An 18,129-nucleotide genomic window follows, 5' to 3' on the forward strand; every position below is an offset into this window, starting at 1 on the left:
ACTTGAACCAGTAAATTTCCCAAACAAAGGAAGAGTGTCTAGGTGGAGGCCTGCACTAGTTTAAATAAATCAATTTCAACATTATTAGTTACACTGGTGCAATTATATGTGTAGATCAGTCCTGAAATGCTCCTCCTATGAAGGGGTGGAGAGGGGAGCTATCTCTAGGGAAGTGCTACCCGGCAGAGCCACCACCACCCCTCCATTGCTGAGAACCCATGGCCAATACACCACTCTGTCTAGTTCCATCATAAGAGGGATGGTGTTTGCCTTAAGGGGCAAGGCTTGGTAGGGGAGGCTAAGGCATTGGTTTCATTTTTGACTGGTGGCTTAAAAACCAGAACATGCTTTTTAGGGAATGGTAGCAAAATTATTAAATGGAATGAAGCAGACTGTAAACTAAGAAATGGGCCTTGTATAGGAAAAGTCTTAACAAAAAGAGGCAGAAGGCAATGTTATTAAGTGCCTGCCTTGATATGCCATTATCAACACAGAAATTTGTTGGACATGAGCCCTATCACTTCTGTCTAGCTAGGACCATATTTAATACACAAGTCTGTCTAATTAAATGAACATATATAGGCAAAACAGAGCAAAGCTACATAAACTATTAGTTTTTTAAGAGTCAACAAAATGAAACTGACATTTATTTATCAAATACACTATAGACTGGTTTGCATTTTCTAATCAACCAAAAGAAATGTTGTGTTGGGAAAGTAGTTATGCAGGATGTTAACTTCCCTTCACGATAACTCTCCTTCTCCTGGAAGAGCAGCTGCAAAGCTAATAAGGCTGCCAAGCTAATGAAGCTATTGTTCTTTCTAATCAGTAGCTGCATCTCTTTTGTTAGACTCCACCCACTGGTCACTGCCTGCCAGTGATCGCTTTGTTAGGTGGCCACACTGCTAAAGAGGAGGTTGCTTGAAACATGTACTGCTGAATTAAAGTCCCAAGGAAGGACATATTTATGACATCTCAGTCTGTTCTGCAAAAGGCCATGATATCAAAAGGAGAATCCACTGAACAGGGGGATTTTTTTTCATTAGTATGAGTTACTAAGGCTTTGTCTACCCTGGAACTTTGTTGGCAAAACTTTTGTCATTCGGGGTGTTAAAAACACCCTCCCCCGCCCGTGCCGGTGTGAACTGCGCTTTGTTAACAGGAGCGCTCTCCTGCCGACAAAGCTGCAGCCACTTGTTGGGAATGGAAGCTTTTTCTTGGCAGGACAGCTCTTTCCTGCCAACAAACAGCAGCTACACTGGGTGCCTTTTAGCGGCACGGCTATAGTGGCATAGCTGTGTTGCTAAAAGGTGCATAGACAAAGCCTAAGACTACATGGGTTGTGATGAGAGAATAAAGATGCCTATAAACATTTAACTTCAGTAACTATGTCTTGTTTAAAAAGAACACAACCAAAAATGCATGAAAACTAATTGATTAAATGAGATGTTTCAGCAAGTTGGAATCAAGTTGGAGCAGGGGCGCTGGAATCATTTTTATAGTGAGGGTGCTGAGAGCCATTGAACCAAACTGTAACCCTGTATATGATGGAAACCACTTCAACCCCGGGGGTGCAGCAGCACCCCCCACACTTTTAGTTCCAGCACTTAAGGGTTGGAGTTTCATTTGAAAATCACAACATTCTTCCTCTATGGTTCGTTGAACTGAATTCTAAAGGGTAACTATGCCCATGCCACCAGCAATTTGATACTGTTTACATACTATGCTTATTCGTGTGTAAAATTGGTTAGCATTTGACTTCATTTTTAATCCACTTTCCTTTTTATAGGGAAATCTAATCTTCTGCATATCAGGGTTAATTTCCGATATTTGATCATAAGCATTGCATGAAAGTGTGAATAAAGTGTGAAAACCTGTATTGAGAAGAAGCAGATATACCTAAATGTCCAGTGGTCTAACTAATTTTCATATTTATTCTTCAAGTTTTTCGTATTTGGAAAATAATCAGACTTTCTACAGAACCTAATAACTTTTATCTTCTTGTATGGCTCCATGAAAGCTGGGGAAATAATTTAATACCAAGTTCAGCTAAATCTTTATATTTACATTTGGCTAGTAATTTCAAACCATACTTTTTTAAAAATGTATCTTACACAGTCTCCTCATTGACCCCATGTGACCACACTATGGACAGCCCAGAATACAGAGGGACAGGTTCTCAACAGATCCAGTTGAGGAGCTGGCCCAGATTATTCAAAATTATGTTAAAGAGACAGATTGTAATTAGGCCTGATTAAGACACTGTACCTCAATAATGATCCATACTCTCACCAAATATAAATTACAACATTATTAGTCCTGTTAAACTCAGCATGATTACTTGTGAAGTGCAGTACAATTCAAAGGGGAATGAGGGAATCAGAGTCTGTTTTACAAAGGTGCTAAAGTTCTTACCTGCCGAAACTAAAACATTGCAACGTTATAGCTGAGATATTACATGCATCAGTGTGAGGACATTTAAAGTTTAGGGGGCAGATCCTCAGTTGGTGCAAATGGTAATAGCTCTGCTGAAGACAACAGAGCTAGGGCCAATTTACACCTGTATGGCATTTTGAAAACTGACTTTTTTTCTTTTTCTTTCTGTGATCAAAAGTGTGGAAAATTATTAATTAAACAAAAATTTTCCATAATTTTTTTTATTTAGGAAAAAAGGCCATTTTGACTGGAAAAAAGTTTTGATGGAAAGTTTTCAACCAGCTCTACTAATTATATCAATCTATACCTAAATATATATAGAGAGATTCATGCACAATGACCCAGTTATGGTTGGTATGGGAACCTGAACCCTGAATTTACCAACCTCTGTGCCTTCAAAACTTCATCTTAATGTTGAATTAACAAAGCTATTTGCATTTAATTTCCTGGGTGAAGGAGGATATAACATAAGAGAAATCTGACTGCACACTCTGTTTAGTGCTGAATGTGCTATATGAGATTCCAATAGATGCACTCTGTACCTTCTTTCAATTACTGTAGATTTGCATGCAAGGCACAATAAAAATATGTGATCATGCACATAAACTTAAATGTGTAATCATTTCCATAAATGCAGTGTTCCCGATACATGTGTGCTTGTGCGTGGAGCCTCTACCTAGATATATATTTTTTTAAACAACATGTTTTAAAATAGCATTGTATTACTACACTTCATAATACGTAATTTTTAAACACATAGGCCAAGATTTTAAATAATGGGTGCGTAAAGTTATAATCCAACGTCCATATTTATTATGCAACTAAATAGGTTCCAATTTAATAATGACTTCAATAAGAGATGGTGAGTGCTCAGCACTTTTGAAAGTTAGGTCACTTAGTAGTTTAAAACACTATGCAGGCCTGGAGTTTTCAAAAAAGAGATTAAGGTGCTCAAGTCTCTTTGGAATTCTAAATAAATTTTGGTGTCTAACTCCCTCAGGCACATTTAAAAACATCATAAGGCACCCCCCTACCCTTTTTTTTTTTTTTAAACTTTTTGGCAATCCTGTACAAGGTGAATTGGGATCTGCTGTTATAGTTTCTGTGGCCCCTGTGGAGGCGTAACAATGAATAATAATGATTCATAATAATAATACTTAGCTCTTATACAGCACTTTTCATGAGTAAATCTCAAAAGTGCTTTACACATGAGGTCAGTCTCATTATCCTCTTTTTACAGATGAGGAAACCCAGGCACAGAGAAGCGAAGTGACTTGCCCATTGAAGTCAATGGGATTTCAGAGATCAGAGCCCTCCAAATGCAGAACTAGGGCATAAAGTTGTTCCTGCTTAATCAAAGTCCTTCAAATATGCCAAAGGCACTTTCCCCTCATTACGCGTAAACTCTATGGCACTTGAGTTACCTGAGCCAATCAACAGGTGCATAGGAACTTTACACCCACAGCCACTCTCATGTGTTCTCTCTCTCTCTCTTACCCTGTTGCACCTCCCCTCCTCCCCCAGCCCCCAGACAGCAAGCCTAAATTTTCAGCCTAACAGGTAAACTTTTCAAAAAGTGAAATGTCTGAAAACAATATCTTATAATGCAAGTGCCTTTTCAACTCTAACAGAAGCATAACTAATATTTTGCTATGCTATGGAAAACAGACATTTTAGTTGTACAGCTCTGTGGTTTATACGCCCAGAAGGTGTTCTCTTCAAAGATTTCAAAGATTGTTTTTCCTCTGGACTGATCATTTAGTTCTAAATTTCTAATCATCAAGACATTCTAGAGAACTGGAAGAGTTTATGAAAGATGGCATGTTTCACTCACTTTATTTTATGTCCACAGCTCCTTAAATCTGAAGATACTTTCAGTGCATGTTTTCTGTCAAATTCTGGATCAAAGGTTAAAGATGGGTGTAATGTATGCACACAGGCCACCTCCCAGTCCCAGCTACTCTGAAATAACTCTATTCTTACTCTAGATTTACAGTGTTCTAAATAAGTTCAGGACCTGGCCCAATGTCCAGATGACACTTACCCACATTTTGTTTCTCTGATTAAAGCTAACAACTAATTCTCTTCCACAACCAATTGTAAAATGCTCTTTGTTGTTTGTTTTTGTTTCCCAGGCTTTCCAGCAACCCTTAGCATCTCCAAGGAGAACTTGCCCCTATATCAAAAGAGGTGAAAATCTGGCAGTGTCTTAGTGCTGGATTTAGGCTCTCCCTCCTACTGAAAGCTTGATTGGTTTGGTAGGTGCAGTACTGAGATTATAGAATGATCCTAAAATACAGATGGGATTAATATCTGAAATAATAAAGAGTCTGTTTTGTTGTCTGCTCTGGGTACTTAGCATAGGCACTGCAGTTTGGTGAGGTTTATAATTCTGCATGGCTAGCTACTTAGGGGAACAAAGCTCCATTTATACAAACTTCTCAGTCAGGACAATTTAAAAAATATCAGTGAAGCTGACTGATACTTTAAAAAATAAACTGCATATGCCTTTTTACCAATGTTCATTTTGCTCCAAAGAAAAATTTGTTGCCTTTGAAATTTTGAGATTACAACATTTTTTTTGTTTGTTTTTTGTTTATGCACCCACAAAATGGTGCTAAAATGACATATTATAATGAGACTACAAATCATGCCTGTCAGCCAAGCTTTACCATAAATTCTGGGAACTCTGAAGTAGACTCTGCAAAACACTGTTCATTATGACCCTGAGGGTCAGATTCACCCGTGAGCTCCAAATATTTAGTGCCAGGATGCAAAGCAGCTGTAAAGCCATCTTAGCAGCTGGAGCATACCAGTGAATCTTACCCTCAATTTCATGTGATGCTTGTAAATTAAAGAAAACGAATTAAGCAGAATTTTCCATGCCTTGATACTTCCGGAAGGTGAATATTTTTATGGAAAGATGAGCCTTACACACATTTTGAATTTAAGGAATACTAGGAAAAAAAGCAAAACAAAAAGAACACAACTTTTTATGATAAAGAATTCTAATCATCCTTTTTAAAAAAAAATGGAACTACAGTAAAAATGGCTGGATTTTGATATTTGGCATGGACATAGTCCTCAGCGAAGAAGGTGTGCTTTCTCAGGTCTGAGTTAACTTAAGTTATAAGTGTTGGAAAATTGTGTGCCTGGCATGTGCAATTGAAAATTCTGTTAGGCTTAAATGCGTGTTCTTCAAGAAAGGTACGCTGGACCAAGTTCTTCACTCAGTGAAGGCGAAATCATTGCCACTATAGCATAGATGCATCATGGGGGACAGTGTGTGCAAGAAGTCCTTTGCCACCCCAGAACAGTCATGCAGGGGCTCTAGAGAGTAAGAGGGCAGAACTAGAAGGTTCAGCAGGGGGGTGTCTGGGCAGGTTTCACTGAAGGAGTGAGTGTTGGCTACACCCAGGAGCGGCTCTAGCTTTTTTGCCGCCCCAAGCACAGCAGGCAGGCAGCCTTCAGCGACTTGCCTGCAGGAGGTCCCCGGTCCCGCGCCTTCGGCGTACCTACTGACGAATTGCCGCTGAATCCGCAGGACTGGCGGACCTCCCGCAGGCAAGCCGACGAAGGCTGCCTGACTGCCGCCCTCGCAGGGACTGGCAGGGCGCCCCCCGTGGCTTGCCACCCCAGGCGCGTCCTTGGAACGCTGGTGCCTGGAGTCGCCGCTGGCTACACCTACTGAACAGGTATAACAACAGACATTTGTTATCACATTCCATAGCACCTCTGCACTATGGTGACCACATTTAAAAGACACAATACTTCTAAGCCACTACACTTCACCAATTTGCATTCTCCTTTCCAGCACAGCTCAGGTTCATACGAGTCATAATTGAGCTTTAAAGTTTCATCAGCACGTAAAGAATGCTCAAAGAACCCAAAGAGGTTTTAAAAGTACCCTCCATACACAAAATGTAACCACTTCTGGGGTGTAGGATGGCAGCTAGTGACTAATAGAATGCACAACAGTGAGCTGAAGGGGAAATTTCATCCATCCCTACCTGTCAACTACAAAAACAAAACAAAGCACAAAATCTCACAGTCAGGCTGAAACATTATAGAAGTCCTAGTCTCCAGGTGTGCTCAGTTGAGAAGGGGATAATTCTAGTGTAAGAATTTCATCTCCTTCTCTTTTGAGAGAGAGAGAGAGCACAGTTATCTAGTCTGACAAAGTGGGTATTCACCCACAAAAGCTCATGCTCCAATACTTCTATTAGTCTATAAGGTGCTACAGGACTCTTTCTTGCTTTTACAGATCCAGACTAACATGGCTACCCCTCTGATAGTTATCTAGATAGAGGTTTCTGTCAGTAGAATCCTGCGAACCCTTACACACAGAAGTAGCAAGCAGTCTCCTTCAGGTCATTGTGGCTACTCATGGCTAAAGTTACCCATTCCTGTTTCAGCTCTGTGTTCTGTATTGCTACCTTTGTACATTATTCTTGCTTTAGGCCAGTGTTTAGGCTAGCAACACTTCCAGTCCCACTCCTCGAAAAATCAGCCTCCCCCACTCCAAAATCATGGTTAATGACATAGGAGAAGCAGCCTGACTGAGTAATAACTTAGACTGGTTAATAATTAAATCACACAGTGTTTTAATATCGTGTGCTGCAAAGAGCCACAAGAGACATATTAAAGAGCCACTTGTGGTTCCAGAGCCTTAGTCTGAGTATCACTGGTTTAAGATAAGTGAAATGCAAAAAGAACAAGACATGAATAGTGGACAGGAAATCTCTTTCCTTTTAAAAAATGTAAAATTTGCATCCAAAAATACTTGATGCTGTTCCTTCCAGGTTTATTTGTTATTCTCTTCCTAGTCCTTAAAGGGACCATCATCCACATGACAAAGCTAGTTAGGAAAGGAGTATGGTCCGGTGGATAGAGCCCTACATAGTCCGGTTGGAGTAAGGAGACCTGATCCTTTCAGTGGCTTCTTTTGTAACATAGGACAAATTACTTCAGTTTTGTAAAATGGCTTCAGTGAGCATCACTAGGAAAAAAGTGAGGCCTACCCACTGTTGTAAAGTGCTTTGAGATCCAAGGATGTAAAGTGCTATGCAGAGTAAGTCCTAAGACTGGAACCCACTGCCTAAGAGAGTTCAAGGGGACAAATTCTCCTCTTATTTATGCTAGCATCAGTGGAGTTGCTCACTGTCTCAGAGAAGAATTTGGGCTTAGTATACTTTACTCAAAGGTTTTACAGCTACAAGCCAGGACCTGGGTGCATTGGCAGCAAGCTTGCACTGCACACACGCATGCACCCCAAGCTTTGTCTGGCTCTAGCATGAGTTATTAGACTGTCATTTTCACCTACACCAAAACAAACAAAAAAATTACTGAGAGAGAATGTTTCTTGCATTCCAACAGTAAGCATATAATACCCTAAGCAGTAGTCTGCATTTTTAAGATGGCCTATATTGATGAGTCATCATAGTTTGGGGCCACTTATTGGATCAAATCCTTAGGTGGTGTAAATCTGCATAAATCCATTGAGTTCAATGAAATTATGCTGATTTACATGAGCTGTGGATCTGGCCCATTATTTATTAGTAGCAGTTTATTGATAGGATAGCCCCAGGCTCTAGCCTGTGGGAGGAATTCGGTCTACTGTGTTTCAGATATTAAACTTATGTGATTTTTCTATCATGTACTCCTGTAATCCATTAGTACTGTTACATACATTGTCTAGTTCAGGTAACTCATTCAGGGCTTAATCCAAAACCCAGTGAAGTCAATGGAAAGATTTCCACTGACTTTGACAGGCTTTGGATCAAGCCCCCGGGGCCTTATCCTACCATCAATCCATGCACTGAACTCCCATGAGCATTTAGGGCATGACACAACCTCCACTCTGTTTCACAAAGCATTGCTGGATACAGACAGACATATAGCACATCACGTCTACCACATGCATGGAGTCTGTGTCTCTGTGGTCCTGCACCAGTGCAGTCATTTACACAAGGGCAAGGTCACAACCAGATCACAATGAAAGAGTGTAAAGTGAATGTAAAATACTAGCATTCGGATTTGGGAGTGATAGAAAAAAATATCTATGAAAGATTCTGGGCATTGGATGGAGAGATTTTATCATCAACAAAGAGATCCAAGAAGTCACCAACCAGAAGCTCCTCTCCACCAAAATCAGATGGAAGTGCTGGACATCTCTGGGGCATGTACTCCGGATGCAACACACAGACTCCCACCTGAAGCTGTCAAGTGGAAACCAACTTGGATGAGGAAACGAGGGTGCTCAAGAGAAACCTTAAGAAGAACCCATAGCAGGGAAAGCTGAACAGTCGATCTCAGCACCATCGTGCAGATGGAAGCAGCAGCTAATGACAGAAAAGGATGGAAGAGATCAGTTTCCATCTATGTGCCAGCATTGGCATGAGAAGGCTGCATCAATTCAGCGTTTTATACCCACTTCCCCCTCCCTTTGCACACAAGGTGCAGGCCAATGGAGTATCAGGCTGTTGGTCTTTAAAAGGGAAGGCAGGTTTCCTAGGGTCAACTCTAAGCATCAAGTATTAGAGGGGTAGCCATGTTAGTCTGGATCTGTAAAAGCAGCAAAGAGTCCTGTAGCACCTTATAGACTAACAGACGTTTTGGAGCGTGAGCTTTCGTGGGTGAATACCCACTTCGTCAGATGCATGTAGTGGAAATTTCCAGGAGCAGGTATATATATGCAGGAAAGCTAGAGATAATGAGGTATTTCAATCAGGGAGGATGAGGCCCTCTTCTAGCAGTTGAGGTGTGAAAACCAAGGGAGGAGAAACTGGTTCTGTAATTGGCAAGCCATTCACAGTCTTTGTTTAATCCTGAGCTGATGGTGTCAAATTTGCAGATGAACTGAAGCTCAGCAGTTTCTCTTTGAAGTCTGGTCCTGAAGTTTTTTTGCTGCAGGATGGCCACCTTAAGGTCTGCTATAGTGTGGCCAGGGAGGTTGAAGTGTTCTCCTACAGGTTTTTGTATATTGCCATTCCTAATATCTGATTTGTGTCCGTTTATCCTTTTCCATAGCGACTGTCCAGTGTGGCCGATGTACATAGCAGAGGGGCATTGCTGGCATATGATGGCGTATATTACATTGGTGGACGTGCAGGTGAATGAACTGGTGATGGTGTGGCTTATCTGGTTAGGTCCTGTGATGGTGTCGCTGGTGTAGATATGTGGGCAGAGTTGGCATCGAGGTTTGTTGCATGGATTGGTTCCTGAGCTAGAGTTATTATGGTGCGGTGTGCAGTTACTGGTGAGAATATGTTTCAGGTTGGCAGGATGCCTGTGGGCGAGGACTGGCCTGCCACCCAAAGCCTGTGAAAGTGTGGGATCATTGTCCAGGATGGGTTGTAGGTCCCTGATGATGCGTGGGAGAGGTTTTAGCTGGGGACTGTATGTGATGGCCAGTGGAGTTCTGTTGGTTTCTTTCTTGGGTTTGTCTTGCAGTAGGAGGCTTCTGGGTACACATCTGGCTCTGTTGATCTGCCACACCATCACCGGTTCATTCACCTGCACGTCCACCAATGTAATATACGCCATCATATGCCAGCAATGCCCCTCTGCTATGTACATCGGCCAAACCGGACAGTCACTACAGAAAAGGATAAACGGACACAAATCAGATATTAGGAATGGCAATATACAAAAACCGGTAGGAGAACACTTCAACCTCCCTGGCCACACTATAGCAGACCTTAAGGTGGTCATCCTGCAGCAAAAAAACTTCAGGACCAGACTTCAAAGAGAAACTGCTGAGCTTCAGTTCATCTGCAAATTTGACACCATCAGCTCAGGATTAAACAAAGACTGTGAATGGCTTGCCAATTACAGAACCAGTTTCTCCTCCCTTGGTTTTCACACCTCAACTGCTAGAAGAGGGCCTCATCCTCCCTGATTGAACTACCTCATTATCTCTAGCTTGCCTGCATATATATACCTGCTCCTGGAAATTTCCACTACATGCATCTGACGAAGTGGGTATTCACCCACGAAAGCTCACGCTCCAAAACGTCTGTTAGTCTATAAGGTGCCACAGGACACTTTGCAACTCTAAGCATGTGTATCCCGAATGTCAGAGCTAGATGCTGTAACCGAGCCAGTCAAAATTCTTTTTTTTTTTAGCACATTTCTAAGAAACCATAGGCCTATGTCTGCCCCTACCACTGGACTGGCTCTAGTTGGGGTTGAAGACAGAAAGTCATATGTGCGGTTCTCACTGGAGCCAGTTTGCCAACACAGACCTAGATAGCTCAGATGGATAGAAGTCCGGGATACAGAGTATGTGGCTGGCCGCACCTTAGAAATGAAGCTGTGTGACCCTCTCCAACTAGTCCATGCCGCACATCAAAACAGACACATTAGAGGTCAGGGACATGGCCCCTGTTGGGCCTGTTGGGCCTTAGCAGACATGACAAGCAGGCCATGCCCCGGCCCTTGCACTCTCTTGAGCACCAGGACCACGCTGAGGGAAAGAAGCTCACCATGTCTCCTTCATCCCAAAAAAGCTGCTGGAGACAGATTTGCCCCATGAAAAGTGCTTCAAACTAATTAGACAGTTAGGCTGCAAACACATGGACAACCTGCCACCTCCATACTGTTTTACGGACAACAAAAGAGGCACTGAAACGGGTTGATTCATAAGCTCTGTGATGGGCTATGGATACTTTCACCTCCAGGTCACTTGTCTGACTCAAGCAGGCTTGGGTATTGTCTGAGTGTCATCTCAGCCCTTTGGTGGCTGTATGGTAGTCACAGTCCCATTCACAGTGTCCTTGGGGATAACTGTCCATATCACAATGAATCTGCTTATAATTAGGCTCAGTTAACAAACATGCCTAGTACATAAGCTAAATATTCATAGGAACTTCTAGACTAGTGATGCATCTCTTCCTGCATCCAGTCTGGGACGGACGTCAGTACCAGATGCTCCAAAGGAAGGCATAGGCGCAGGAACTAGGTGTCTGTGGGGTGTGGCAGCACCCCTGGCCCGCATCCGGGGCTCCACTCCTGGTCCTGCATATGGAGTCCCGGCTGCCGGCCCCCCATCTGGCGCTCCTCGCCCCCCCATGCCTTCGGTTCTGGCTGCTGGCCCCCACTATGCACAGGGATCCGGCTGCCAGCCCTGCACCTGCCCCTAGTTGTGGCCCCAGTAGGGTTGCCAAATTTCTGATTTCAGAAAACTGAACACTCTTGCCCTGCCCCTTCCCTGAGACCCCAGCCCCTTGCTTCCATCCCCCCTCCCTCTGTCACTCACTCTCCCCCACCTTCGCTCGCTTGCTCATTTTCATCAGACTGGGTCAGAAGGTTGGGGTGTTGGAGGGAGTGAGGACTCCAGCTGGGGGTGTGGGTTCTAGGGTGGGGCCAGGGATGAAGGGTTTGAGATGCAGAAGGGGGCTCCAGGCAGGGGGGTAGGGATGAGGGGTTCAGATTGCAGGAGGGAGCTACGGGCTGGGGCAAGGGGTGGGGTGCAGGAAGGGATGAGGGATATGGGCTCGGGGCAGCACTGACCTCAGGTGGCTCCCGGGAAGTGGCGACATGTCTCTGCGGCCCCTAGGCACAGGGGCAGCCAGGGGTCTCTGTGCACTGCCCCATCTGCAGGCACCGTCCCCGTAGCTCAACTGGCTGTGATTCCCAGCCAATGGGGTCTGTGGAGCCAGCGTTCAGGATGGGGGCAGCACACGGATTCCCATGGCCACCCCAGCATTTAGAGGCTGCAGGGTTATGCTGGCAGCTCCTGGGGAGCCACATGGAGCCAGGGCGGGCACAGAGCCTGACTTAGCCCTGTTGCACTACTGACCTGACTTTTAACAGTCCCTTCTAACGACCAGAGCCCCCGGGGTCCCTTTTCAACCAGATATTCCCGTCAAAAGTCGGATGCCTGGAAACCCTACACCCCAGCCTTGGCCTCCTTACCCCTGTCCATGTCTCCTGCTCCTGGAGTCGTGGCCCCCATTCCCAGTCCCAGCTCTTGGGAGGCAGGGGGTGCAGACAGGGATAAGAAAGGGGTGAGGTAAAAAGTTTGGGGACCACCGCTTAGTCTGCTTTACAGTTTGGTTAGTTGGCTTTCAGCAACCCCACTATAAAAAGTGTTCCAGCACCACTGGCGGACGGTGGAAGAAACCCTGTAGGAAGCTGGTGTGTATTAACCTGCCTATTCAATGGGCATTACATTGCATATCTAGAGCAGTGGTTCTCAATCAGGGGTACGTGTATACCTGGGGGTACACAGATCTTCCGGGGGTACATCAATTCATCTAGATATGTATCTAGTTTTACAACAGGCCACATAAAAATCACTTGCAAAGTCAATACAAACTAAAATTCCACACAAATGACTTGTTTATACTGCTCTACATATTATACATTGAAATGTAAGTATTATATTTATATTCCAATTGATTTATAATTATAGGGTAAAAATGAGAAAGTAAGCAATTTTTCAGTAATAGTGTGCTGTGACACTTCTGTGTTTTAATGTCTAATTTTGTAAGCAAGTAGTTTTTAAGTAAGGTGTCACGTGGGGGTACACAAGTCAAATCAGACTCCTGAAAGGTGTACTTCAGTCTGGAAAGTTTGAGAGCCAGTGACCTAGAGACAGTTTCCTCAGCTTACATCTAAATCACAATGACAGGCTAGTGTGGGGAAATATGAAGGCACAGCCCAACAGGTGCCAGTTCTCAGAATAAACAGAACATTTTAGTCCCTAGTGCCATCAGTTTGGCACTTTTCAGGAGTACTAAATTCACTTCATGGAAAAAAAGATCTCTTTTAAAATAAGGGACTAACACAGGAATATTGCTGTCTCTTAATGTTTACAGGGGCCTTTCAGGTCTATTTTTTCCTCTAACATAGAGGAGAGAGAGAGATGGATAGTTAGAGATGTTACAGTAATGCTTTTAAAATAAATAAAACAAAATCACAAAAATTAAAATATAATTCACAGAAAAGTTTAATATGAAATGTGACAGTCGCTAATAATTTCTCTAGTCCTGCAGTCCTTAAGTTAGGATTTCAATGGGGCTGATTAACAACGTTGCCAATTCTCACAATTTTATCCTAAGTCTTGCAATATTTGGGAGTTTGCATGAAGCCCTAGTTCCTGGAGTCAGGTAATGACTTGAGAATCTCAATTTTCATTTTCATAAAGTACATTTCTAGCCCTCGTGGTTGTAGAGAAAATATTTGAAGTCATGAGCCCTAAAGGCTCCAAAAATAGAAAGAACTCACACTCTACAAGGCAGCACCAATGAAGGGAGGGGAGACAGAATGGCAGACAGAGACAGAGACAGACACACACACTCTGTGTGTGTGAGAGAGAGAGAGATGCACAAGGCACCTTCAAGTATGCTGATCCCATTCTAAGTACATTGCCTCTTTAAGTAGATCGGCAAGTTCAGATGGCAGCTGCTGCCAGGAAGCTCCATCTGTCCTAAGCCCTGTCGTGTCCCTCCCTGCTCTATGGAAATGGGGTAATCAAGGTGCAGGAGCAGGGGGAGGGGGACACCCTGACACTAGCCCTCCTCTTCCCCCCACCTCGCTTGCACAGCAAGCAGGAGGCTCTGGGGAGCAGTTCCAAGGCAGAGGGCAGGGGCAGCACATGGCAGTGGGGGAGGGACAGCTGAACTGCTGGCAATTGCTAGCCTGCTGAGCAGCTGCCCCACAGGGAACTTAGGGGAACGGGGAGCTGATAGGGGGGCTGCTGGTCCACCCGGGTTCCAAGCCCCCCATCAGCTAGCTCCAACGGGCCGCTCTTTCTGCAAGCAGTGGACAAAGCAGGCAGCTGCCAAATGACGTTATAAGGGAGCATTGCACAACTGTAAACAAGCATGTTCTCTAATTGATCAGCAACATAACAACAAAACAACATTAACCAGGACGACTTTAAGTGAGGAGTTACTGCATATCCCTGTCAGTAACTATGACAAGCATTTTATTCAATTCATGTATTTCTTTGCAAATTTACTTCGTGGTGAGAGCCCAACAGCTCTGGAGACAGAAGTGCCTGTTTACCCAGAGGAATGGTCCAGCACTGGAACTGGCCATGCAAGTTTCTCTCAAACTGTCCAACCAAATGCATCAATGCAAACCGGGAGAGAACACTCGAAGGTAGCTCATTCTCCATAACACATTTTGCAGCCTCTTTGTTAAGATTGCTAGCCAGCTTGACAGTTGTGATGGTGGCTTTTGAAATATGGATGCTACCATCTCATTTCACATTGGCCACTATGCTTTCATTTCAGTTTATTTATCTGCAAATGACTTTACTGTTTCCCAGCGCTGAAAAATCAGTTTTCCACCCTGATCTGAACCATCACATACACAGTTCTATAGGATAGTGCTTTCTTTCTAAAATAAATAGTCATTAAAAGGCATCTATGTCCATCCATTTGATGTCCCTTCCACTGTCCATTTGAAAAGTCTTGCCTGAATAGGCAAGACCATATTAAAAATGTTCTAGGCAGATACAAAAAATATGTATTTTATATTATACTCCACTGACTTTTTTTTGTTTCCATCTAAAACTGCTTTGTAAAAAGAAAGAAATATACCTCTGCAGTATTTGAAACTCAGATACTGCAGCATTACGTTAGTACATGAGAACCTGAACATGAAAAAGACTAGAGACAAAAGTGAAACTAACTATATCGTTTTCAGTATCCAGAAAGAAAGAAAGAAAGAAAGAAAGAAAGAAAGAAAGAAATGGGTAAATTATATTTTTTGAAATTCTTGCAGTTTTAATAAACGAATAAAGTAATCATTGTAACATAAGGAAGGAAAATTGTTTTTTCTTTTAAATATTAGGGGCCGGATTCCTTCCCCTCTTATACTGGAGTAACTCCACTAACCTCAATAGAGTTGCACTGGTATAAAATGGGTGTGAATTAGAGGAGAATCAGTCCCAAAATTTTCAAGCTGTTCATTTAATAAAGTCTTGTCACTGCATTTGAGCTAACAACAGTAACATTTAGGGTCAAATTCTATTCTTATTTACACCAATGTCAATCTGGAGTAACTAGGAGCAGAATTTTGCCTCTGTAATCTTTATCAAACAGTTGCAAACAAATCATAAATGTAATGTGCTAGTAGTGTAGATATTTTAGCAGACAGTTCTCATATTGAGTATTAAACAGTCTAAGGGTAAGTAGTCACAAATTAAGTACTCTAAGGGTTTTATTTCCACTCTGCTTTCCTTCAACACACTATAATTTGAGCTCAGTCTCTGGAACCACCACCACAATCTGATTTCTATGACTAGCGTCAGACGCATGACACCTGTCCATTGTCAGCTTGACAAGTTCCTTTCTATTATAATCTGTAAATGATTTCACATTGCCCTACTCCACCTTCAGTACTTACATTCTTCCTCAACACACCAGGCTGAGATTTTCAAAAAAGCTTAAGGAAGTTAGGCACCCAACTCCCATTGACTTTCGGCCTCTCCCCAGAAACATTACCCATTGCCATTTTTTTAAACATATTGATAGCAAAGTTGTTCAGTAAAACTGCACCGCACTTTGGATATTGAGACACAGAAAGCCTCGAAGCCAGTACTTAACACAAATCAAGTCATGGACTCTGTTTTCCAATGTAATGCCTCACCTCTCCGCTTCAAGGCGCATTTCCTCACGCTTTTGCCTCCTGAGTTCTCTGCGGCGTTCAAAGTCATCCATGGTGCGTGTTCAAGCTTTCGAAATTCCAAACAGATCAGAATCTAAACCGAAAAAGGTAGGTGAGTTAGAGGGGACATGCAATATGATTGGATGCATGTAACCAACGGAGATAATTCAGGGGTGTTTTTTTGCTTTTTAAACTCCACTGGTACGATTTTCTTTTTCTAGCAATAAACTTCCTCAGTATTGCTGAGATAAACAGGATTAATGAAATGCCTAGTAGGATAAACACAGGCCATTCCTGAGTTTAGTTTCCAAGTTAAAATTAAATCAACATGCATTAACCTAAATACTGTATTTATCTGTTAGCCACAGACTAACTATTTGTAATGCTGCAGGTCCTTTCCTAGAAACAATAGCAAGAATTCAGCAGGACTGCAATTGTTTTTAACTTCAAATTTTATTGGAAGCAATAAAATGCTACACAACAGATTTCTCGTTTCTTTCTAGCTGAACAGATAACAAGAATTCTGGAAAGGCTAACACCCCCTCTCTTTCCCCCCGCCCCCCCAAAAAAAAGGGAGAGAGAGAAAGAATAGAAGCCAGAGCTTTTAAATACCACCCAGAAGGAGACAAGTTGTGTATAAATCCTTCTGAAAGAATCAAAAGCAACTTTTTATAGTTTAATCCATGCATTTTAAAAATGCCCTACCTTCTTCTTGATAATTTAGTCCATGAAATATTTCCCCTTTATAGTTCTTCATATACAAAGCCTTTTCAGCCTTCGTTTATATCCCAACAAGCCGAGTATTACAGAATTCCCCTGCAGCCCCCAAACCAAAAATGACTACCAGAAAAGGGAAAGCTGTTCTCTTTTTGTCCCTGCTTTGTTTACAGAGCTGTCAGTGGTTAGTTAAACTCTGCCTGGAATCTGGCATTTAAGGCCTGCTCTAAGATTGCTTCCTGTGTAGAGCTGGAGGCCTCAACTTCCTCTGGAATCCTAGCCTAGACTCTGCACTCAGAGGAGGTTGTTTTTTTTTTTCTCCCTTAAAAACATTTTCCAGCTCTTTAGTACAAGAACAACTACTTACGCTGCGAAAAGAAAGAGTTCAGACAGTCTCAGTTTGAAGGGTAGCTATTAACTGCTTACAATTTAAAAGAGACAAAGAGAAGCTGCATTCATTAATTATTTGAAGTTAATTTTTTTTAAAATCTGTTTATCTGCCTTAAAGCTTTACCTCTGCAGTGTCTGAACATCTTCCATATCAAATCAACAACAATAGTGAAGCCTTTAGTGGACCTCAGGGAACCTCTAGCACATCTCCCTATTGGGGATAAAAACTCTGCTTGGGGCAAGGCTGGGGTTTTTTGGTGGAGGAGTTGTTTTTTGAAAGGGCACTCACCACAGAACAGGATTCTTGGCACAGTTTTGACCTTTACAATAGAAATATAGCTTTCCTGAAAGCGTTTTTAGCAAGTTCTGATGAGACTTCCAGTAGAGAACTCCAAAAGGGGACTGGATCCAGTGAAGATACTTGACCAAACGCTTTTGAAGATCATATACTTTTTTATGTGACACTACCCATTTCTTGCAAATTTCATGAAAAAACAAAATTTCTTTCTGGCAAATGTCTGGGGACAATATGAAAAAGATATTTCTTACTTTCTCTCACCTCTACCACGGCCCCAATTCAGCAAAACACTTAAGTACATGCTTGGCTTTAAGCATGTGCTTGGCTTTAAGCACTTTACTGCAACTGCGCATGTGCTTGAAGTTAAGCACATACCTAAGTACTTTGCTGGATCAGGGCCTTAATATCTGGGCAGCGAGGAGGTGGAAACTTGCCTTGCTGTGAATGAATAAACTCCTACAGTGTCTATGGCCGTCAATCACCTTTCCATTGTACTGAATTAACTCTCAGAAAGCGACAGTGATGGTGTGCTTATGCATCATTTTCAACCTATTAGAGCCAAGAAACACAGAGCCAGAGTGTGTTCCCTAATATAGAATTACTACTTATTGCAAAGTACTCTCAGCCTGCCACCACTGGTGACGGCACAGTGCCAAGCCATGCCA

General features: G+C 42.6%; 1 protein-coding gene across 5 annotated transcripts in view; it reads right to left on the reverse strand.

The window, feature by feature from the left end:
- Positions 1-18,129, reverse strand: part of CALD1 (caldesmon 1) — a 255,607-nt gene that overhangs the window by 107,159 nt on the left and 130,319 nt on the right. For 4 of the 5 annotated variants that reach the window (XM_030542558.1, XM_030542577.1, XM_030542593.1 and 1 more), the window contains exon 3: positions 16,042-16,153. In XM_030542558.1, coding sequence (XP_030398418.1) covers positions 16,042-16,112 — 71 coding nt within the window. In that variant the 5' untranslated portion in view covers positions 16,113-16,153. Of the gene's footprint in view, positions 1-16,041; positions 16,154-16,764; positions 16,932-18,129 lie in introns of those variants that run through there. The other variant, XM_030542568.1, reaches the window with a different exon arrangement.

The sequence above is a fragment of the Gopherus evgoodei genome, chromosome 1 (genome assembly GCF_007399415.2).
Source record: "Gopherus evgoodei ecotype Sinaloan lineage chromosome 1, rGopEvg1_v1.p, whole genome shotgun sequence".
Classification (NCBI taxonomy): Eukaryota; Metazoa; Chordata; order Testudines; family Testudinidae; genus Gopherus; species Gopherus evgoodei.